At 36.4% G+C, this 25,761-nt stretch overlaps 1 protein-coding gene across 3 annotated transcripts in view; it reads right to left on the reverse strand.

The window, feature by feature from the left end:
- LOC149793585 (bromodomain and WD repeat-containing protein 3-like) overlaps window positions 1-25,761 on the reverse strand; it is a 108,333-nt gene that overhangs the window by 35,475 nt on the left and 47,097 nt on the right. For all 3 annotated transcript variants that reach the window (XM_089967545.1, XM_089967544.1, XM_089967543.1), the window contains exons 19-25: window positions 25,053-25,193; window positions 24,670-24,743; window positions 17,763-17,964; window positions 14,331-14,591; window positions 9,308-9,432; window positions 3,574-3,656; window positions 2,692-2,803 (exon numbers count right to left, since the gene is read on the reverse strand). In XM_089967545.1, coding sequence (XP_089823671.1) covers window positions 2,692-2,803; window positions 3,574-3,656; window positions 9,308-9,432; window positions 14,331-14,591; window positions 17,763-17,964; window positions 24,670-24,743; window positions 25,053-25,193 — 998 coding nt within the window. The remainder of the gene's footprint in view (window positions 1-2,691; window positions 2,804-3,573; window positions 3,657-9,307; window positions 9,433-14,330; window positions 14,592-17,762; window positions 17,965-24,669; window positions 24,744-25,052; window positions 25,194-25,761) is intronic.

The following is a 25,761-nucleotide window of genomic DNA, read 5'->3' on the forward strand; positions in this document are numbered from 1 at the left end:
GGGTAACACATGTATAGCCATTACCTTCAAAAGAAATGTAAGGACCCAAATCTAATTTTAGTAAGTCACCTTGAGTTCTTTGATGGGCAAAAGGAAACATGTACCAAAATTTCTTAATACTTTTTCTTCCCATATTTGTACCAAGCTGTGTTGAAATCTGTTTACAAGAATCATTCAGAAATGAAGCAAAATCAACTTTTTGCAACCATGATCCAAACCTAGCAGCTAGTGAGCTCCAAACAAATAGGTTCTTCTTTTGGTTAAGGGAAACAAGTTAACAGTTGTGTTGAAAACTGTTCACAACAAGTTATCATCCAAGAACCAAAATGAACACTGGCCCACCTGGACTGATGGCAATCTATAATACTCTACAACTTTTTGACAAATGATAAAAGCTCTACATCTTTTTGTTGTAGCCCATACAAATTATAACAAAGCTCACGATTCTCTTGCTGACAATATGCATGTTGCAGTGTGCATCACTTGTGCACACTCACTTTATTCTGTCATTCTGGAACCAAATTTATGTAACTGAAATTTGTAAATTTGTATGACTGTGGTTAAAGGCAATAATGTCTGGATATAACTATGCAGTCTAACCAATGAATCTAAGCTAAATACTAATGAAAAAATATCTCTCTGCTGATGTTGTTGCTGCTGTTGTAGGGTTTAACACCATTTTTCAGCAAAAGATAGGCTATACATGGCGGAAACTGTCAATGTTGGAGGAAGAACCCAGAAAAAAACCACCGACCCAAGAGAAGCTACTGGCATGCTTTCTCACATAGGCTAAGCCCAAGACTCGAACCTACGCAGACAGAGGTGAGACGGGGCCCATAATAACTCTTTCTCTCTCTCTCTCTACACACACACACACACAACCATTTAACCAATGCTCTTGATTGCATATACTGTGAACAAACCTGTTTCCGGTGTGTTAAGTTTCTGTATTTTCATCTGAAAAGACATCATCATCATCTGTGCAATACTGAATGGCCAATATGCCAGGATGCTATGTGTGAGAGTTATTGAATTTTTGTTCAGCAATATTTTTTTATAGGTAAGTTATGCAAATATTTTTCTACTTTTAATAATGGCAGCCATATCTGATGATGAAATAGCATCATGTGTTTAAATCTGAAAGATTGTTCAAGATAGGAGACTTTCTTTTCAAACTGTGTCAAATTCTGTTAAGTAGTAAGAGGTATTTCGAAGATAGAAAAGGGTTTTATATTTTCAATAATAGCTAGCATATGTGAAGGCATACTGGCATCATTTGCACAAACTTTAAAGCCCTTCATGTCAGAATTACTTCTGTAAAATTGGTCAAATTCTGTTCAATGAGTTTTGAGAACTTCATGGAGGGATTTTCCAAATTCAGTAACAGTGAAATATTTCATGGTGAAATTACGTTATTTGAGTGCTCTCTGCCAAATTTGGTCAAATTCTGCAGAGTAGTTTCTGAGAAGTTTTATAAAGTTTTTTCCCTTTTTAATAATAAAAGCCATGTTGCAGATCAGCATCAATTACATAAATGATGTCTTCATCCTAGGATGATTTTTGGACAACTTTGGTCAGATTCCATTCAACAATTTTGGAGTAGATGTTTACAAGTTGCCTAAATTTTAGCAATGTGGCTATATTTGATATTTGATCATTATCACCTGTACAAATTTGAAAGATCTGCATGAAAGATTCTTTCAATAAAGGTTGGTAAAATTCTCCTTTAAAGGTTTTTCAAATTTTAGCAATTGCAATGATATTTGATCGTAGATCGGCATCATTTGCACAAATCTGAGAGACATTTGAGCCAAGATACTCTATATCATTGTTTGGTTGAAATAGCGATGCAGGTTTTGAGAAGATGAAACAAGCAAATACTGACAGATAATAGACAAGTTTTTCTAACTTTGGTAATGTTGGCCAAATTTGATGGCAGATTGACACTCTATGTACAAACATCAATGGTCTTCATAGCAGGATGCTTTCTGTAAAATCTGATCAAATTCTGTTCAGTGGTTTATACCCATATTTGATGACAGATCAGCATCATTTGTATAAATATGAAAGGCCTTTATGCCAGGATACTTAGTGCCAAGTTTGGCTGATACCTGTGCAGTAGATCTTGAGAACAGGTTCAAAATAACACTTGTTGATGAATGCTGGCTGGTCGATGAATTCCACATAATGCTGAAAGGCCACACCATAAATTCCAGTGGTCTTGTGGCTAGATGAGATAAAAACCATTTATAAAAGTGAGTATGTGTGTGTGTATGATTTGGATTTTTAACGTAGCTTAAAAAAAATTCAGTCATATTGCTATGATGTCTGCAGTGTGACAGTTTATAGCGATGTCTAGCACTGGGGCATCATGCTGCAGACATGTAGCATGATGTCCCACCCAGTCATATTATCCTGACACCAGGCTGACCAGTCCTAAAACTAACCTCTTAATGCTGAGCGCCAAGCGAGGCAGCTGTTATTACCATTTTTATAAGTCTTTGGCATGACTCGGCCAGGGATCGAGCTCCTGCATCCAAGGCGTACACTCTAACCACTAGGCCACTGGAGCGGTCTGGATAGAGGTGAGATATCAACCACAACTGTGATAAAACCGCAACCACAACTGTGATATGATTTGCATAAAACTGATAAACTTTTAATAATTCTAAAAAATGAACAATTACTCACTGAACTCGGAAGCACTGGAACATACTGTCAGGAAACTCAGCTTGTAATGGCACATGTGCTTCAATGGTCCCTAACCACCAGGCATCATCAATCATTGATCGAAAACGATCACCTAACAATGTATTAATATTAGCTTAAAATAAAATTTGCATCAAATAATGATATCAGTATCTTGGACAGCTTTTATTTTGCTCAAACATGGATGCAAACAAATATTTTTTAATTTAAAAAATGCTGAGTTGTATTTGAATGTATAGCATGTACTTGAATGGTATCAATAAATCGGAATGTTCAATCATCAGATTAATCTAACCTTCCATTATTGTACGAAAGATAATACTGCTAATAAATGTTATTTGAATGAATGGACATCAAATAAGTCGTATCCAACTGCGCACTACATATCCCCAATCTGCCTTCAAATAAAGCAATGGCAGATCAGGGTCTATGCTGCTTGTTCTACTATTTACTCTAACAAAACTACATTGACCCAGATCTGCTGGTACATTATGGGAAGGCAGATTTGAGGGGGTATAGAGTGTGTAGATGAACCAGATTTATTTCTGTATAACAACATTATCCTGCACTAGTATCAAAGTTGAAAATAGAACAAGATCATCATCTATCATGCGGTGTTATTGTACAAACAAGTTAACGAATGTGTTTCTCAGAGAAAGAGGGAGGTAGGGAGAGATACAGAGTGAGAGAGAGAGAGGGAGGGGTTCTGTAAGGGGGGGCAGTAGAGGCTTTATTACAGAATAGGTGTTTGAAATAATATGCATGGCAGTGAATATGATAGAGAAAAAATCTTTGGTGGAAATTTGTTATTTCAGTATCTTCTCATGTCCAATTTCAGACATATATCACTGTCACTAAACTTGCCTGGTTTCCACTTCCTCTTCATGGCTATATCATAGATTTGTTTCAGAACCAGGAAGTCTATGACATCAGGCATGTCATGATACCTGCAAATAGTTGTTAAAGGAAAACAGTTGTTGAATGTACAAAACAGTTTATCAACTTGAAGTACTTTTTATAGCTGTAAGTGTTAAATGATTTGTCATTGTTTTTGTAGCTGCAGTATAAATCTCAATACAGAAACTAGAGAATCAAAATAAAATTAACTTGATTCAGCAAAAAGCACTTCAGTATTGTTGCATGAGGCTACAGTATTGTAGATCATATCATAAACAATCTATCTGGACTTCAAATAACATTCTGACTGATAATCATCATTGACTTGACAGCGACACAAGTTAAAATAATGGACTCCAATGCATTATGATGATTCTACTTTTTAAGCTTACAATATATACTGTAGTCTAGATAGTGTTTCTGGAAATGTACCGTATTTACCGTATGTTTTCAGACACTGTTTACAGACACCATTTTGTTTTGGGAAATATAATATTTAAATGCCTTGTAAGTTTTAAGATGCTGCTCAGCTATAATTTTTTCTACAATTTATGTTTTCAGACACAATTTAGGAAGATCTGCTGCGTCATTTTAATGTAAAATTCACAGTGTGTTTGCCGTTAATTTAACTGATAAAAAATTTGCTTCATTTGGTTGTCAATTATTTAATGTGATCATGAACTTCCATGAACTAATATAATTTAAAATTCTTAATCTTATGTATGTATGTATGTATGCAGATAGATTGATAGACTGATAGATAAACATTTTTATATTAAGCCATACACAATAAATAGCAATATCAAAGAATGAAAAGAAATATGATTTAATGCTGTAATGTATTTAAATATATTATTCAATTTCAAGTAGCTTGTCCATAGCCTTTTTTAGGTCCTCCGGCAAAAAGCCCTCAAATTCTGTAACACTATCATCATCCATATTGTTTAATTGTTTGTCATTTCTGATCAGCGCATTTTTACTTCTGTTTAGATTGACACTGATACCGCACCCCTTGAAAGATTTCATTATCACTGTGCGCTTTTCCTTCAATGTGTCCATGGCATTTACAACTCAGTCCAAAGTCTGTTTGCTGGCTGTCTTGATCTGTCCGTTGTTGCTTCCATTAGATGATTTTAATGCATTCGTAGCATCCCTGATGTATTCCATCCAGCTGCGGCAGCGGTAGCTCTTGATTGGTTTACTGATGCTCACATCAAGAGGCTGCAACTTGGATGTGCAGCCTCCTGGTATTATTGACGGCAGAACATTTCTGTGCCGCAACTGTTTCTCCACGCCATCAGTGATGTGAGCCTGGAATGAGTCCATAAGTGATAGTGATCGCTCTCTTCTGGTGAATGGCAAATAAATTTCTTCACTCCATCGCAAAATTAGTGTTTTGTCTATCCATGCTTTCTCTTGAACTGTGATAATCCACCCTTTTTGTGCCATCAGATCTAGATGTCTCTTTCCCTTGAAAATAATCATTTGGGGTAATATGTCGCCAGAACCTGCAATGGCTAAAATGACAGTAATGTGTCTCTTCTCTGTTCCAGTTGTACGAATCAGAATGAATTTGATTCCTTTTTTGTCTGCCATTTTCCCTGGCACAAGATCAAAGTACATTGGTGTATCATCCATGTTAATAATAAACTTATCGTCAAACTCGTCCTCCTCACATCTATCCATCACAAACTTGTGGAACGAAGCAATCTTTTCTTCCAAATCCTTGTGTAAATGTTGGGCAAGAGAGGTCCTGCTTCTGAGCACAAACCCATGTCTTTTCATGAAATGCTCTCCCCAAGAATGACTGGCATGGAATTTGCTCTCCTGAAAGTCTGTTGAGACAAGCTTCCTCGCAATATACATATTCCCTCAACAATGACTTGAATTTGTAAGTCACACTGAGTGGGCACCCACTGAGCTATCTTATCATCCATAGTTTGTCCATATAAAATGGGTCATCCACACTTAGGCAAATGTCCATTCCAGTTCAGATCTGCAGAAAAGTCAATTTTCATTCAGGTACTCACCGTGGATTTCAGAATCTCGAATGTTTCCGTTGTAGGTCTAATTCCCAGAAGTTTTGCATTGTTAATGATATCCTGCTTTTGCTTTAATGTATAATGTTTATAGTGGCCACATACAGAACCATGTGTAGCACTCTCGGGTTCAAGATAATCAGACTTGTCATCTAGAGCAGCTTTCTTCGTAGGTGGTTCTTTTTGTGATGCATCCTTAGAATCATTAATTTGAGGTCGCTTCTGTGGATGGCCTACTGGCCTCTTTGGAACGATTTTGGCAAGGGAAAGTCCCTCCACGAACTAGGCAGTGCCTCCTCACTTGCTACATAACGTATGATAAATGTAATCATTAAAATTATTACAGTCCTAACAATATTATGTTTCACAACAACAGCTATCCAGTATATAAACTTTTGATAGTGGTGGGTATTTTATTTATACTTTGTATTTTAATAGCTTGATTCGGCTAACAAAAATTTGATTGGTTGTCAGAGTAGACATTGTTACACACAAAACCACTTCAAACTGGTGGGACAGTTATGGCTTTGATTAGAAACCATGACCCCTGCTTTATATCATTAAACATTACATCAGAGAGTCGGTATGGATTACTAAAATTCATTGGCATTGCGCAACAAAACAAAACCCTTATCCATGAGGCATTATATACCAAGGTTTAAACATAGGTATTGTTCTACAGGTAATAAACCTCTTTGTAGATGATAAATATTGATTGTGAGTGCTAAATGTTCAGTACATTGTGTGCTCTTTTAATGAAATCCGGATGGCTGCCTTTTATTTCTGAACACATCTGTCAAAGAAATCCCACAAGTTATATTATTAATAATTATCACCTAGACACCTTGAAATCTCTGACATGCAACAAAACAATCTTTGAGCAGTGGATTGTTTCAAGTTGGCAAGCTCTGCTCATTTTGAAGCTACCCTCGGCTAGGTGAGAAAAAAAACGAAGAAAGAACCACAACAAATAGATCACCGTTATTTTATAAACAATACCAACATGTTAAACATGCCAACTCGTATATTGCAACTGGCTTGTTATTTTTATCCATCCTAGGTGTGGTTACAACACTCACCCCATATGAAGCCTCTCACCCTTGGTGCTCTAAGATTAGCCATCATACATGTACCAGTATTTCTACTCTCGATACTAAAATGTTTCTGTCATAAATATCTTAAGAAAATTCCAAAATCTTTTTATTTGGTTTGTATTAATATCGCAATTATACAGAAATAAATCTTTAGTGCATTTGTAATGTAGATTTTAATGATCACTAATTAGCAGAGGGATAAAGTGTGGATTGCAAAATTACTAATATGGCATTTCTTTTGGAAAATACGCACACAATCGTGGCTCTAATACATGTATGGCTGTGTTTTCTGGGGATGGACTTGTATCAAATAGACAAAAAAGGCAAGTAATGCCTGTTTTTCATTCATTATCCTTTCTGTGGTGTTAGACAAAATACTTGTATTACTTCATGGCACCACATCGTCATGTCAGCTAATGGTAACTTCGTTACGGACGGGGGAATACATCTAACTTCACCTGTATGTTTTCAGACACCTAATTAAAGAATTTAATATGTATTTCGACAACAAAAAAAGTAATTATTTGTTGCAGTCCGAAAACATATGGTAAATACGGTAATGATACATGGTACAAGTGTATTATTTCACCCCAACAGTGAAGATCTCAACACAAGATAGCTTTTGATGTGGAAGAAATAGTAACAGTTGCTATGAATAGCAGTGACTTTAAGTGGCTGAGAAATTATAGCAGTTTAGTCTCCCAAGAATATGACAGCAAAAATATATCCAATCAAAATATACTGCCTTAGACTGCATATCCTCTCTACATCTGAGTTTGTTAAAATATAACTAGCCAAAAATTAAGACAACATTTTTGAACAAAACTGATATTATTTTTTTTTAAATTCCCAAATAATGCCCCATTATAAGGTACTTTTCAACAGAAAGTATCACCAAGTTCTAAAAACAAGAAATCTGAACAAAGCAAGGCAGGATAAAATATTGGCATATTGTACACAGATAAATGTAATAATGGATGAATTAAGAGAGGGTGGCTGATACAAAGAATCAGTGCCTTGTTTCGATGTTGATAATAAAAAAATTGTATGAATTTTTTCCAAGATTCAGAATAAATTTTTCATTTACCATCACTAAGATAATATTTTACCATTTTTCATTTACCATCACTAAGATAATATTTTACCATTTTCATTTACCATCACTAAGATAATGTTTTACCATTTGCATTTACCATCACTAAGATAATATTTTACCATTTTTCATTTACCATCACTAAGATGGTATTTTACCATTTTTCATTTGCCATCACCAAGATGTTTTACCATTTTCATTTACCATCACTAAGATAATATTTTACCATTTTTCATTTACCATCACTAAGACAGTATTTTACCATTTTTCATTTGCCATCACCAAGATAATATTTTACCATTTTCATTGAATATCAAGCAAGTACATCACAAGTTTTGGGTGAAAAACCATTTCAATGCAAACATCATCAAGGTGGCCATAAAGGAAAGGCAGTTTTATTTCAGGACCTGAATAAGACATCAAGAGTGTTCTTGCAGTGAAACCCCCCACATCAATAACAGGATTAGCAATTACAAAACTTTAAAGATGGCTGCCATATGTCAAACATAAATAGCCTATCGTGTGCTGAAAAATGGCATTAAACCCTACAACAACAACAACATAAATAATGCCCAAGAAAACAACCTTGGGCAAAACATTTAATCCAAGTCAGTGAAATGCAAAACATGGATCATAATAACCTAATTCGGCAATAAGGAAGTAATGCATTCACTCAACTATTTTCAAGATAGGATACTATGTATATAGCAGGCAGAAAACTTGTGTGGTCATAAGCTACATTAAAAAAATTAACTTGACCCGTAAAATGTGAAATTTAGGTCACAGACACCTCTTTGTTCAGATGTCATACAACAGAGAAGCATTTAGTTTTCTACTCGACTCTTTCTAGTATGTACAGTTAAAGCACAAACTTGAACCCAAAGTCTGTGAAGCAAGATATATGGATCACAGTGACGTACTTTGTGATAAGGTTATAGTACCCCACCAAGTTTCATGATTCCAGCTACAACAATATGCAAAAAGGATGCACACAAAAATAAAATGCAAACTTAATAGAAGTCAGAAAATGTGACACATGCAACTATCAAATTTTATATGAAACATTAACATTACTTGATAAACATCAAAACAAAAATTGAACACAAGACAGTTATGAAATATGGAACTCAGTGACCTATTTTTGGTGATGAGTGCTGTACTATTCAAGATGTGTCCTCTCACCAGGTTTCATGATTTGCCAAAAAAATGAGCTAAATTCAAACACTTAACCAAGAATGTACAATAAATATACTTGTATGTACAATGTTTGCCTCCTTGACCCCTCCCCAAGAGGTAGGTGCTATGAAAGACTCCAAACTGGTGCCTAGGATCCTGGAAGCAAAAATGGTTGACATGCACTGAAGTGTACATATGTACATGAATTTTGTATGTGTGGATGCCAATGCTGACATCAGGTGAGGTACAATATAGATCCTCTCTACTTTGCAGAGGTGAGATAAATTAAAAGCACTCACTTGACAGAGAAGCTTCCACCACTTGGCTTGCTTGTTACAGGATCCAAGTATGCCAGCTTCAGGCAGCACAACCTGGGTGGGCGGATTTCATATTTAATCCCAATTATCTTTACAAACTCTTGTTCCTGAATGTAAAAAGGCATATTGTATTTAAAATTGTTGGGTGGAGAAGCAATGTTAACACAAGTACTATATAGTTTGGTCTCTTGTATATTTGGAAAGCAAATATGTTTTTAAATTATATTTCTCTGAGAACACTTATTCAATCATATTAATGTAAGGAAATAAAGCCTCTTCTACCTCCAGAATCCAGTCCATCTGAAAAGATGAAAATATTATCTTTTCTATGTATCAACACCAAGGGAAGAAACTCTTACTCATTACATCCTCCTTACCAACACAAGGTGGCTTCAGTTTTAAGCTGAACAATATGTCAACTAAGATTCCTGCATTCATGGGGCGGTGTGGGAGGATGTTATAGCATATATTCTAGGGAAAATGTAATTAACTTTAAAAAATCTCCTTTCTTCTTTGAATATACTCCTTTTGGTGAAAAGGCAATGGAGTGAATGCTGAGCATCCTGCCTCTGTAGTACATAAAAAACACATTCTGTCAAACTTTTTCAACAATATTTCTTTCAGCATAATGTGCTGATAGGAAAAAAACATTACTGCCTCAGTGACATTTATTTCTGTTATCTTTAGGCATATCCTACTTGATATCTGCTTTGAGTGGATCCTTAAACAATTAAGGCAAGAAAAAAAATCCTGGAATTCAAGATAAGACCATTTCTTCTTTTTGACTGCAGTGTTGAAACCATATCAGACATTCTTGAGCAATACAACATTCCAAATTAGCCACTGTAGCAGCCATACCAATTAAGACACCATTAGAAGACTTTTGTTGAAAATCCCATGCTGAAATGACCATCCAATCAGGAGAAGTAGAGACATTTTTAATCTTTATTGTGGCAACAGTATTTTAGGTAAGCACTATTTTCATTCAGTACTAACTAGAGATCATCCCGTTACTTCTGGACTAACTCTACACTGATATCACTTTCCAGTTAGGACTGTTATGTATATTTGATTTAATTTATATTCGATTCGCTTTAATTGTCTGTTTGTTAGTTTTATTTTTTTAAAATATTCTATTACATGCTATTGTAATTTATTTACTGAATTTGACATTGTCTAGAAATTCAGTTCAGTTCTGTTTGACCTGTTTTTTTGTAAACAAATAATTAAAGAAACTTTGTATCTAATGCTGACCTCGTTCCTCGTTCCTGACCTTGAATCAGAACCAGTAAGCGTTGAAGTAAACAACTTTTTAAATTTAACAAAAAATTCTTTCTCAGAGTAAGATTCATAAAGTGGAATTGAGGCCATGCTTGGAGTATGTGACCAATAACATGTAGCAATGGTTTCAAACTCTGGTTTTTCCAGAGGACTGACCCACATCTGGGCATCTGTTTTGCGATGTAGCTAGATTTATTATTGATGTTTTGAGAAAGAATAGTTGTTAGTGCCTTAACACTTGAGAAGTTAAAGTGTTTCATGTTGTGAACAGGTTTGGGGATAATTATTTTCTCTTCAAATTATTTGGATTCCAAGAGATTATTTTTCCATGGAAATACTTGTGCTCTAAATTAATTCTTGGACAAGCACTGTTATCAAAACTTACACATAATTCAAACACTGAATACTATTTTCTGTGATTCAGCAAAGAACTGTATGAAGCTGACTACAGCATATGTCATCACCTTCCAATTTGGATTTCATAGGGATTCGAACTCAGTTCCATTAGAACTTTTTATTACTAGGACTTCTATTCTGTAATTCTTGGATTAGTCTTGGATTACTTTTAGATTTGATTCGTAGAACCGTAAGTTTTTTTTTCTAATTTTTACCTTGTTGTCTAGGGAAATAAATTATTTGTTAAATTTTATAAAACTTGTTGTCTTCACTTTTTCCTTTATTCATTTTGTAGAAGCCTAAACACGTAACAGAACGATTTGCAATAATCAGATTTTTAAGATATCTTCATAGTAGCCACAATGGCTGTATATGAACACTTTTAATTTCATAGCAACTAGACATCAAAGTCTTCTTGTGAAAATTTTTTTTACATTCACAGAGTAATTACCAATCACAGAGTAATTACCAATCTGCTATACAAAAGTATCTTGCACAAATGAGTGTCTTGCACAGAAGTTTTTCAAGACTGCTCCAGTGGCTTACGTGGTTAGAGTGTGGGAGGTTATAAAGTGCCACGCTGCAGACATTGTAGTGATATGACTAAAATTGTTAAAGCTACATTAAAAATCTAAATCATACACAAGTTTTTTTTAGGTATACAAAATGTTTTGAGGCTAAGGGCTATCAGATATCTATCAGAGATGTACCATTTTACAAGTCAGTCAGAACACTAAACCCAAGAAAAAAATGCAACCCAAGGATTTGGTAGAAAATGATGAACCTCAATGTCAATAAGCCAAGATGACAAAGTAGTCTTATTTCCACTGGTCACACTGACTATCACACAGCAGCTGCTTTGCAATTTTCACAGTGTAACTACAGGTAATAGCTGGGGTCCACTGAACAAAGAGCATGCAAGTGACAGGGTATAAACATGTGTCTTCATTCACTGGTAATGGAAATGGCAATAATACTACTAACATTTATACTTACTTGAATTTACTCATAATGTACATTCTCAGTTCTGCAAATCTGAATTACATGACCAATATTGTGGGTTCCAAAACTTGATACCACAAAACAGTGCAGTAATTTCGACTACATTTCCAACTCAAATCACGTTCTCTTAACTGCACTCAAAATGAAACAAATGATGTTAATGGTGTATTTTTTTAAATAATTTATGTGAAAATACTTTAAATTTTCCCCACATTATGATTCCAATCAATCAAAGACAGAACAGAATCACAGGTGTAGTTGATTTAATGCTGATCACTCCACTGCTCAAATCAAAAGAACATTGCATGGAACTGACCCAACAGATTCAATCCATCACAAACAGAAAAACAAAATCCATCCATTCCAGACAAAATGGAAAAGTTGTTTCAATGTGCATTCATTCACAATATGAATCTAAATTTGAATTTTAAGTAGAACAAAATGGGAATAATTTTTAAACTAATGAGGAGTTTGAAACCAAATTCAAAGGTCACTGGGTAGTGCTATGTGTGCATTAATATTGTTACTGTGTACTTATGAATTTACAGCCGTGTATTTATTTTGGAATACATCATAATTTCAATTACTTCATTTCTTGTAGTGAGTTCCTTTTATTATTAAGCCTTAGGTAGAAAAGCAAAATGAGTATATAATAAAAAAGTAACTACATTTGTATTGGCAAATACAATCTCATATTTTTTCGTAGTAATACTGCACTCCCAAGGTTGTGCAGTATTTCTCAGAAAAACTTGTTCATATTTTCCCATACAAAACACTAACCTATAATTATTAGCCATTATAAAAACATTAATTCCAGTTTCTGAGGATAAGACTATCTAATGACAATAATGATGATGATGATGATGATGATAATAATGATGACCATCATTTACAGCAAAATTATTTTTGATCTTTTTATCATTTATGAAAGACAAATGCCTATATGATATGTAAATGCTGATGGCATCACATGCAAATGCATAGAATAAAATGTTTACTATAATGAACAGTTGCTTTCATAATGAACTTCCAGTCAATAGGATTAAAATTTTCTACATCTCAGTTTCTTTTCACATCAGCACTTCCTAAACCTGGCAACCACTAATAAAGGGCAATTTTTCTTCAGTGATTTTTGACAATTTCAGTAAATTTAGTGATTATTTTATGCTAGGTCACGAATTACTGGATTATCTGAGGGAAATTTCTGGAGTGAAATGATATTTTCTCACAGCCTCTCAACAGACACTGATAATATTATAATCAAGAAATGTGAAGTTATCCTTCAATGAATGCACAGTCTAGTGGTAAGTATGGCTACTTCCAGTTGAAGACAAACCAAGTTCAAATCCAACAAGGTGCAAAGTTTGTTTTTTTATTTTCCTAATATAATCTTTTAATTTGGATTGGGAAGGAGAATTATGTTACTTTTTTATATTTTCGGTGCAAATATTCATAAAATACAGCAGAAAATCTGTTAAACTGCAGACATTGTCGATTTTGATCTGTCATACATATTTCTAAAATGAAAATGTGCCTGCTATCAGCGAATAATGGATATATTTCTTCTTGGTGTTTTTGTTGTTGGGGCCCCTCTATCTCTTGTTGGTGAAAAACTTAAGTGGCTTTGCCATTCGTTTTTCACCCACTTGATGAAATATATGTTATTCACTTGTTATCCTCTTCTGAGTGTCTTATTTGCTTCTATATTTTTGGACAATCAACAAAAGTAAAATGTATTGTTACACAGATGAATTTTTACATGACATTCTTTTAAGGAAAATGTACAAAAATGTTTTAAAATAGCTTTGATAGAGCAAGATTATTTTATGGCATGTACTGGAATGCCAGAAAGCATCTCAAATAACCTGCTCTCTCCACAGAAATACCATCAAAAAATAACCCTTTGCACAAATGCCTGCCTCACAGCTGCTGTAAAGTTACATAAAAATGTAAGAGAAACGTATGAAAAAGTACATAATTTTGTAAGTGAAATACCTGTAATCACATAAAAAATTGTAGGCAATATCTTAAAATCTTAAAAACTGGTCATCCTGTGTTTTGTGAAATTGTATCCAGAGCCTTAGCCAGGGGAGATAAGGCAGTTGTAAATTTGGACTAGTCACTTTATATTAACTTTAACATAGATTTTTAATGATTATGGTGGAATAAATTGTACTGGAAATATAAATGCTTAATATACATATATCCAATATCTTACCTTTAAGCACATATTTCAATGTTGACCATAAAAATGGCAAAACCACTAGAAAAGTGATTCCTTGTCTCACAATATACTGATGCAACTAAAAGAAAAAGTTACTCTTACCCTGAGGTGTGGATTCTTGTGCCATGGCTGGTTATGATTTGCACCAATATCATAAACATTGTGTCTCTTCACAGCATTAACATAATTCTCGTGACCCTGTCGGAAGTACATAAGCTCATCTCCCATCTGAGGGAAGTAGGGTGTCTTGCGTGGAATGGTATCAGTCAACCAATCAGGGGGACGGAACTTCTCCAGGATAGTCTGCACTTCCTGAGGGTCTGGCTGTTCAACTGCGGGGGCTGAGGGGCCATGTTTCTTCTTCTAAAATTGATTAATACTGTCAGCCTGAGTGGAGTAATTTCATCTCTCAAAAAAATGTGCAATAACTCTTTGCTATACTGAGTACGCCGTGGAACTTTTCTTCCATTTGTCTGTGTGTTTCTGATCTACATTTCTTATCCTTGTTTGCTAATATTTTGCTCATTCCTAACTTGAACACTGTACAATTTCTGCATTGCTTTCAAAATTAATGCAGAGACTGTTTGCATTGGAAGTGCCTTTGATTAGAAGCACATGCAAGAAGTTTAAGAACTGTTGTTCTCTGCCAATGAGGACTACATAATGGATTATTAGACCCAATGTACCATAAAGGTTTCTTCTATTCTTAGCATCAGTCATACTAATATATAAAGGTCTTCAAGCCAGGATGCTTTCTGTCAAATTTGGTCAAATTCTGTTAAATTTTTCTTTTAGAAGCATTTTAAAGATTTTCTAATTTGAGAAATTATAGTCATATTTGATAACAGATTGGCATCATCTGTACAAACTTGAAAGGCCTTCACATCTGGATGGTTTGTCACAGGTTGGTCAAATCCTGATGAAAGGTTTTTGAGAAGTTGCTTATGGATGTGTCTATTTTTAGTAATGGGGACAATATTAATTTGCATAATCTGCATCTACTGAACAAATCTGAAAGGTCTTGATGTGCAGAGCATAATGCTCCCTGCAAAATCATGCAAACTGGTCACTCAGTGTATTGATGTGATGTGATGTGATTTTGATTTTTTAACGTAGCTTTAACAATTTTTCAGTCATATCGCTACGATGTCTGCAATGTGGCAGTTTATAGTGATGTCTAGCACTGGGGCATCATGCCACAGACATGTAGCACAATGTCCCACCCAGTCACATTATCCTGACATCAGGCCGACCAGTCCTAACACTAACCTCTTAATGCTGAGCGCCAAGCGAGGCAGCTGTTAGTACCATTTTTTAAGTCTCTGGTATGACTCGGCCAGGGATCGAACCCATGACCTCCCACATCCGAGGCGGACGCTCTAACCACTAGGCCACCGAAGCGGTCTCAGTGTATTGATAAGTTGTTATATAACAGTTGATGGTGATGTATAATGGACAAAGGATGATACTAAAATCTCATGTGGACTTAACAGCCAGTTGTGTTATCAAGAGGCCTAAATGGCCATGGTTTCACTGACATGAGATACATTGGTCTCAAAGACAGAAGTAGTAATAAGGTTGGTGCTTTAAGTTGCAAGATACCCCATAGAAAAGGATAGTTTTCAGCTTATATTTTATAAAAAAGACACAAATTTGTAGTATTTGACATGTTATTAATTATGTTTCTGCTTCAAATAATTTCAGCTAGACTAGATGGTCCACTGGTATCTTTTGTATAAATGTGAAAGGTTTTGATGATTAGATTCTTCTTATCATGTATCCAACACAACCTCAATCTCACTCTTATTACTCCCATAATAAAAATGAATTTAAAAACAGTACTTGTTGATGTGACTGTTACTCAATTTGAATTAAGGTTGGGAATCAGGTCAGTCTTTATGTTTACAGAAAGGTCAAACTATTTTCTGGAAAAAGTATGAGTTCCTAGTAAACAGAACTACATTATTTTGACATATAATAAAATAAAAAAAAATAGAAAGATTTTTGTTGTTGTTGTAGGGTTTAATACCATTTTTCAGCACATGATAGGCTATACATGGCGGCCAGTATTAATGGTGGAGGAAGAACCCAGGAAAACCCTGGAAAGAACCACTGACCCACGAGAAGCTACTGGCAAGCTTTCTCACATACCCACATAGGCTGAATCCGAGACTCAAACCCACGCAGACAGAGGTGAGATGCCAGTGATCTGTAACGGAGAGCGCTTTAGACCACTCGGCCACTCGGGGCCCCTAGAAAGATTTTAAAACTTACAAACACTTAAATCAAATATACATAAGACAGTTTTAGAAAGCAACTTATTCTATGATAGCTTCTTTATGTATTGGAAAGAAACTCGTTTTATGATGACTTTTTAATGTACTTGAAATAAATGTGTTCTGTGATAGCTTTTCTAAAAAAGTATATTAGTTACAATAACAATACATAATGGAAGAAAATATTTGCAGTTTTTCCACATGGTTGCTATGGAAGACACATTAATGCTAGAAATACCCCGACACAAACTTTGATAAAGCATGTCCTAAGAAGCATTTATATCTCACTTGGGCAAAACTGGCAAAGACATTTGTTCAAACTGATAACAGGTCTGCTAAGTTGATGGACGAAGCATGACTGACGTTATATGCTGGAAGCAGGGCCATACCATTAGTTCATTTTGCCCAAAGGCTGTCTGAGCTAAGAATGGAACAAAATCCTATGTCCATACTTTTCTATCTTAACTGGCCTATAGAGATTTTGATAGGAAAATAAAAAATTTTTTAATATGTTATGATCAAAAACACAGGTGACTTTGCTACAAATTTTAAAGATTTACCGAGGTCAAATATTGTCAAACAACAATTCAAAACTCCTTTTGAATGCAACAACTTTTTATCAAACTTTTGTTAGGCAATGATATGAAATAATTCTTTTCATGATGTAAATGTTGCACTATAAAAGTAAATGGTAGAAAATCTGGTCAAGACTAAAATAAAAAAAGGAGCAGTACATGATGTTCACGAAAGACATAAAGATCCAGAAATGAAGATCTCTTAAACTCCTTCAGGTTATTAATCAGATTTCCTAGGTAATGTAAAATCAAAGCCCATCAGCTGCAAGCATGTGAACAATGGATGAATTGCAAGTTTTCAGAAATGTTGATTTTAAGCTGAAAGTGCAACTTGTGGTTTTCTGATGGGCCTCAGTGGATGTGAGACTTTGATGACATCTGATGTTTATCAGCTGTTACAATGAATTCAATTTTGTAAATTTTGATTGGAATCCATTTTTGTGCTTTTACAAATATTTGTTATAAGTACTTAAATTTGTGAATCTGGTAAGGGTCATTCTAACTTCAGAAATTCATCAGTGTTCATTGGGTCTTTCTAACTGATTTGTAGCAATCACAAACTTGACACAATATGGTACCACATGATAAAATGGAATTAACATTGCTGAAGTGGTGAAGAGCACAACATAAATTGTGCAAATCCAAAATTTATATAAACATTGCATATCTACTACAAATTTAACCTTATTGGGAGGTTTCTTCTTCTTGGCGGGTGGTTTCTTCTTAGATTTTTTGGACCGTGACTCTCTTGATTCATGACTGTCACTTTCCAATTCTTCTGAAGAGGAATATCTTTTTCTTTTCTTGACACGTCTTGAGGTACGTGTTGGAGGCTGTAAGTTGGACCCAGTGTCACCCATCCAATCAGAGTATTCACTTGTATCTCTATAGAAAATAACAAAAACAGTCAAAGCAAAGTTATCCTGAGTTCTGTGTACCATATTATACATACAGCATATATAATAATTGGACCTCACAATTCAAGATATACTGCCAAGAAATTAAGGTGTATCATTTTTAAGAAATGTCAAATTAGTAGAGTTTATATATAAAACTAGACCCAACACTCAAGATACAAAAAGGCTTAATCAACAATAACGGTGTTTGTTTTTAAGAAATTATATTTTAGTGAAAATTTAATATTAAAACCTGAAATCTGTACAACTGGGGCAAAGCAGATTCCAGTATGTAAAGGACACCAAACCTGTCTTGATATGTAAAAGTAATATTTTTCATTTTATCTCCGCAAAAAAAATTGCTTTTGCCCTGGGACTAATTCAATATGAACACAGCCAACAACACAATTTTTTTAAGCTCTTGTTGTTCTGTGGAGTCCTTTGGACTTTTTAAGTAGTTCTAAAATGATATTGTCTTCTACTGAACCTAAGTAAACAAAATGGCAATATAATATTTCATTTATCCTCCCTCATGGAAGTACAGTACATTGTAGGGTAGAGCAAGATCAATTATTTACAATTGTTATTCCTGTTGACATGCATATAGAAAAAAATATGATACATATAACATGAATATAGAATGCAAAAGAAGTTGCTTCAAATCAAAACTGAGCATTGCTTGCTATTGTATGCAAATAATTAAAAAAGCATCTTTAATTATAAATCATATATGTGACACCAACCAGAGATACTTTTCATAGCTCTCAATGGCAAATGCAAATACTTTCTAGTATATATTCACCCATCAATCTAATGGACCCAAATGTTTCTAATTTGTTTTGACTGCATGTATAATGTTTGCTCAAAATAAATTCAAAATATCATAGTATTAGCAATTTTGAGAAACTTAACCTTCGAGTCTCTTATAGGGACTGAAGGGAATATTAGCATAAATTACACCTCTACCAATGTTGGTTAACATATGGCAACCTATATAACAAGTTTGGCAATCTCTACCAAGCAACTGAGGATAAACAGACAGATAGCAGGATCCACAAGGTAAAATAACATCAGATTAAACTATTATTCACACCAAACAATATGAAGATCTGAAACAGAATTATAAAATATACTTACTGCTACTAAAAAATTAAAAAACTTATTTACAAATATGTTAAACTAACAAAATCCAACATAAATTTGAAATGATATCACAAATGAGGATGCTAGATACCAATGTGGTTGTGACTGCTTATCAATAGTTACAATGGGCTCAGACTAGGATCAGAAAAATAGGAAAAATGCTCTCTATTCTGATAAAAAGAGAATAAAGAATAGTTCATTAATATGCATGCATCATATTTAATAGGCCTCTGCATGGCTGACTATATAGTTTTGACCAAAAGTTTCAATGACCATGACCTTTGGTTCAATTATGAAGTCAATTATCAATTATACCTTGATGTCAACCAGCATCTTCCATACCTAAGTGCAAGTCCAACACAAACTATACGCATGGTACATGATCTAGATCAAGAATTACTATGCCAAAACAATTTCTTGTTTTCATCACTATGACCCTGACCACTTGCCATCTGAAGGCATCAAACAAATGGAAGAAGTGAGAATGAGGGAGAACAAATGGTGAAATAAAGTGGAAATAATTTTTTATTTGCAAATATGTATTTCTTATCTAATATATATATATATATATATATATATATATATATATATATATATATATATATATATATATATATATATATAAACTCTTTACTGTCAGCTGAGATATTTTTGATTGATTACAAGAAAATGCTTTACAAATGTTCTGACATTAAAAACTGCAGTGATGCACATTTATTTTATAACGTATTATTAAATGAAAAACCTGTGTGTTTGTTATATGGGCCAGTTTTCTGGTTGTTTCTAATCAAGAAATAAAGTTACATTATACAGACAATCTTGTGTATGGCTATTGCTGTGGATATTTCAATATCTTGTCTTTTGGAATAAAGCAATTAAGACCAGAAACATCTACTTAAATTAATCCTGTATCATCAAATCATCTTGCCATTTAAAACCAGAATGCAAGGCAGTGAATGATTACTTAAGGGGTCAAGCTGGTAATTACATTCATCTACAAAAATGATCAATGAGGCTATATGCAGGTTATTGATCTGAGAATGACTGAGTCACATGGGTCATGGCTGTTAATATGTTGTACACAGGATATTAGCCAATGTTCACTTGGTGTTAAAACCAGATAAGGTGTATCAGTAATCATATAGGATCACTGCCAAACTGGAAGGTAAGGTATTCTGAGCCTTATTTCGCTGGTGGTAATATTCAAATAAGTGAAATGGAAATCAGATACACTAAAAAGGTGACTCTGGACCAAAAAAGTGATTGAAGTCACTTTTTTTTGGGCTGACTAGTTTGAGCACTGGTCACTGATGTAGAGGGCAAGAATGACTTGTGCCCTATCACTCCTGCAGCCCAGTCCCTGACCCTTAGTCAAGCAGCCCAGATTCTATAATATCATCATCACTGGCAGCTCAGTCTCAACAGACCATGCGAATAGCACCCTTGGAGTGTTGTCTGTCTCTGGGGTTTTGGCATTGTCTGCTGTGGCTGTGCAGGCCTATGCATGAGTGACAGTCCCTACTGCAGTTGGTGCAGACATAATGGGAAGTCTGAGTTGCTGGGATTGCTGATGTGCTCTTCTTTCTCTCACATTTCTCTGCTGCCAGCTTCCCTCTCCACACACCAGCTACTGCTATGCCCTTGCTTAATGTCAGTCTCCAGGTGACTCAGTCCTTGGCCTGCACTTCCTAACCGTCGGGTGAAATGTTGCATGCCTTCATGTCCTTCTTGCACACATCCTTGAAATGGAGTGAGGGGCGGCTGACTCTTCTGGTGCCAGTGGCCAGCTGTCCATATAGGATGTCCACTGGCAGCCTCCCATCCTCCATGCATCGGATGTGTCCCAGCCATCGAAGGTGGCGTTTGTTCAGCAGGAAGTACATGCTGGGGATACTTGCATGCTGCAGGATTTCACTGTGTGGGACACGGTCTTGCCAGCTGATTTTCAGGATGCGTTTTAGGCACTGTATATGGAAGGAGTTGAGCAAGCGCTCTTGCCTCATGTAAGTGCTCCAGGTCTCATTTCTATATAGAAGGGTCCTGAGAACACAGGCCTGGTAGACTTGGAGCTTGGTATGCTCTATCAGCGTGTTGTTTTCCCACACCCTTTTGTTAGTTGTGCAATGATGGTGTTTGCCTTTCCAAGCCTTCTGTCCAGTTCTTCATCACGAGAGAGAGAGAGTGATGCTGATAGATGACCCCAGGTAAGTAAAGTTGTTGACTGCTTCCTGGGTGACACGGTCAATTTTGACGGAAGAGACAATGGTGGTATCTTGCATGCTGACATGCGTCTTTTTTAAGCTAATGGTGAGCCCAAACTGTATGCAGGCATCAGTAAAATGGTCTCCCAGTCTCTGGAGGGCATCCTCGGTGTGGGTCACAAGAGCTGTGTCATCTGCAAAGAGCATTTCCCTGATGAGTACCGACCTCACTTTGGTCTTCCAAGTCCAGTTGTGCCAGGATGGTGAGGTCGATGAACATCATGTAGAGTGGCTCAACTTGCTCTCTGCTCTTTCCTTGGAGTTGTTGGAGGGAGATGATCATGTCTGCTGTAGAAGTGCCTTCTCTGAAGCCGCACTGGGATTCCAGGTACACATGGTCTGAGAGCAGCTGCAGCCTGTTGAGTATGATGCGGGTGTACTCTTTGCCAATGATGCTCAGGAGTGAGATCCCTCGATAATTATTAGTCACTGTGGTTGCCCTTGTTTTTGTAAATTGTGGTGTCATGCATGTCTTGGGGGACTGCTCCTTCCTCCCAGCAAAGACAGAGTAAATCGTGCAGTGGCTGAAGCAATGTTGGTTTCCCACATTTGATAGCTTTGGATGGGATGCTGTCACTACCTGATGCTTTGTCGTTTGGAAGGGAGTCAACTGCTTTGCTGAGCTTCTCTAAGGTGGGCACTTTGCCAAGCTCCTCCATGGTGGGCAGTTTCTTTATGTTGCAAAGGACCGCATCGATGACTGACGTTTCTTTGGAGTATAGCTCTGAGTAGTGCTCCACCCATCTGGCCATCTGTTGCTCCTGGTCTGGCGATCTTCTCTCCCATCAGAGATTTCAGGGGGTTACCCCTTTCACTGTAGGGCCTAGAGCCTTCTTGTTGCCACTGTACATACCTTGGATATTTCTAGACTCTGCACTGCACTGGATTCCTTCAAACAGTTGCTGCCAGTACTCATTCGTGCACTGTCAAGTGATGCGTTGGGTGTTGCTTCAGACACTTCTAAGGGCAGCAAGCGTCTGTTCATTAGGGCATTTTTTGAAAGCTATGAAGGCTTTTTGTTTGTCCTTGATTATTGGTTCCATCCTTGAAAGGTGTGCATTGAACTAGTCCTGGCTGGGCCGTTCTTCTTGTAAAACGTTTTGGGCAGTATAGTGTGTGTGGTGCACCTTTCTGCTCATGAGGGCCTGGTCAGATTCGCAGTCTGCACTGTGGTAGGTTCTGGTGGAGAGGATGCTGTTAATGGCAGAGTGCCTGGTGATGACCAATTCGAGCTGGTGCAAGTGATGAGACCTGGGTGTTTCCATGACACTTTGTGTTGTGGCTTACACCTGAAGGTGTTTGTAAGGCACAGGTCATGATAGATGCACAGCTCCAGCAGTCTCTAACCATTTTCATTGGTCTTTACAGTGCCATGATGTCTGAGGCAGGTAGGCCATGACTCGTGGCCCGCATCTACTCTGGCATTAAAGTTGCTGAGGAGGAATAGTGGTTCATCTTTGGGGCATCCTTTGATCTATTCATCCAGCTGCCCATAGAACTGATCCCTTGTGTCTTCTAAAGATGTGAGGGTGGGAGCGTAGACACTGAGGATGTTGACATTACCTGCAGCAGTGGTAAGGCAGATGGACAAGAGGCGCTCAGTGCCGCCTGAGGGAGGCTCAGAGGCCAGAAGGGTGTTTTTGATGGTGAAGCCCACTGCATGATGGTGGGACTCCTCAGTTTCTCAACCCTTCCAGAGGAAGGTGTACTTTTCCTCTCTGAGGGAGCCACTAGATGCGAGCCTGGTTTCCTGGAGAGCAGCTATGCTGGCATTTTGTCTGGTGAACTCTCTACTGATGATGGCTGTCTTCTTGGTGTTGTCCACTTCCTTGAGGTTGTCAGAGATGCATGTGCACATTGGTGCACATGTTCCAGCTTGTGAATCGAAGAGCAGGAGTCTTCTTTGTTGGTTTCTTGTTTCTTTTGTCTGGTGTGGAATTTCCATCTGCATGTCATGCTGAACAAAACACTGAGCTCCAGACACCTACTGGAGCGGGCAGACATTGGTGGGTCAACACCTTACTGACCAGGGCTACCTGGCTTGAGGCTGGCAGTAGTCAGCCAGTGGGACATAATGATCCCTCCAACCATTACAGCTGACCCACGGCACCCCTACCCTATGCCAATCGGGTGGGACTTATAATCCATAGACTGCCAGCTTTCGTGTTGTTTCCTCATTCAGTAGCAAGACTGGAGTGGCCTCTCCAGGGTGCAAGCACGGGCATGGTGTATGGAGGTCCTGGGCTGCCCAGATGTCAGGATCCCCCTTCTTGTCCTTACTGGTGGGCTACAAAGGAATGCTGAGCTCGACATTTGGCACCAATCTGGATGCAGGAGCTGCCAAAAGGAAGGCGTAGTTGACACCCAGCCACCTTAAGGGCTCCACTCCGGATTTTCTGTCTGGGTTTACTCACGTAGCCTTTCCTTCTCCCAAAGATATCCACAAGGCAGCGAAGCCATCATCCAATGGCTGGGACTTGGTGCATTTGGAATCGGAGTTTCCTTCCCCTAGACGAACTGCTTGAGAAGGCTAACGAGCTCCATCTACCTGGGTTTGGAGTCAAGAGTTTATCTTCTCTTAGACTGGTTGCCAAGGCTAACTAACCCAGTCTACCCAAACAGTTACACCACTGTTAACTCGGTCATGCCACACAGCATGCTCTGTCAAAACAGGGATCCCAGCATGAAGATGCCACTGTGGACACAATAGTGTAAGAGAGGCCATATGCAAGTAACCTCCTCCTCACTAGCCCTGGAAAGGAGAGGCTGTGAGAAACACTTCACTATACAAGTAACAAAATATTGTTCTAATAGCACTGGTTCTAATTTCATAAAATAACACATTTAAATTGTTAACTTATAATAAATCTTGTAGATATAAATCTTTATCCAATGTTAATATGAATTGGTCCATGTCATGTGATCAGACTTATAAAGAATACATCACAAATAGCACATACGAGTACTAACTTTTGAGTTCTGTGAGATATAATACCCAAACTACAATCAATACAGCACCAATTTCATATATGATTATCACTTTATGTTAAGTGAAATACTTAATATATTATTGACTTCTCAGGGAACTGCTCTTTTAGAGTCGTTTAGTGAGTTCTAGTGGTTTCTGCTTGGGCACAATGCTCATCAGACAACACTAGTGAACATGATTCCAATGGGAGAAACAATAACAGAATACTGATCTGTACCAGGCATTCCTCTTTTAGTACATAAAGGAAACAGCTGTATTTGCATATGCAATAAATACTGAGATAATTTCCTTTGTGGCTTACCCATCACTAGCACTATCTCCCCATCCATCAAACATCTGTATCTCACTCTCTTCCTCGGCTTCTGCCTCTGGTTCCTGAACAAATAAAAATAAACAATATAAACTAAAAATATTCTTCATATAATTGCTGTACTATTTTCTTTCTTGAGTTTCTTATTCCAGTTTTAAAAAATCTGTATAAGCATTTTTCTCTTTTATTTAATAAAGGACAGAAGTCACAGCCATGTCATTTTGTTATGCTTTACAAGAGTTCATAGCACTATGAAATTAGATTCATATCAGTGATGTCATAATGTAATGATCACATCTTTTCAAGCCATGCAGTTAACATTAATTTAACATTAGAGAAATCCTTAAATCATGCTATCCTCTTTAACTTTTTACCTCTTCTGTATCATAGAGGGCTCTCCTCGTCAGCCTGTTAACACTCGTTTCCTCTGCCTCAACTGCTCTTGTTGAATATGTGTGGTTCGCTCTTTTCTTCTTCCTGGTTTTCATATAGCTTCCTGAATCACTTGATTCACACTGCAGGAAACAAATTACAATGATAAATTAGTGATACTTGACAAAAGATTTATATTGCACAATCACTGATCTGTTCAACATTTATTTGTAAACATATTTGGATAACAAAAATCAGCATTAAGACAGTTTAAGCTACCATGAATCAGTGATTTGATCATAAGAGTAAATATACAAAACTAAAGTGGTTACTAAGCAAAACAAGATATCCTTTTCAATACTGAGAAATGTAATGGAAATTAAACAAATTTATAACACAAGTCCAAAGGACCTACAGCACTTCTACAGCATAAGCCACTCAACCCAATAATCATATCTGCATAACTGTTTTTTCATTATAAAAAAATCTTAACTTCATAAAAATTTACCTTATTTACAATAATTTCCTCCACATTTAAGCTTAACATATTTTATATATTGTGTACTATGTGGAATTAAAAAAAGAAATGACAATGCCTTTGTAGTTCTTTTCCTGGTGATCATCTTATTTACAAGTTTTTAAGACATATATGAAATTCATTAGCTTTGTTATTCTGCAAACATTTGAACCAAACCATGAGATGTGGTGTTA

Source organism: Sinohyriopsis cumingii, chromosome 8 (genome assembly GCF_028554795.1).
Source record: "Sinohyriopsis cumingii isolate HCF-2022 chromosome 8, ASM2855479v2, whole genome shotgun sequence".
NCBI lineage: Eukaryota > Metazoa > Mollusca > Bivalvia > Unionida > Unionidae > Sinohyriopsis > Sinohyriopsis cumingii.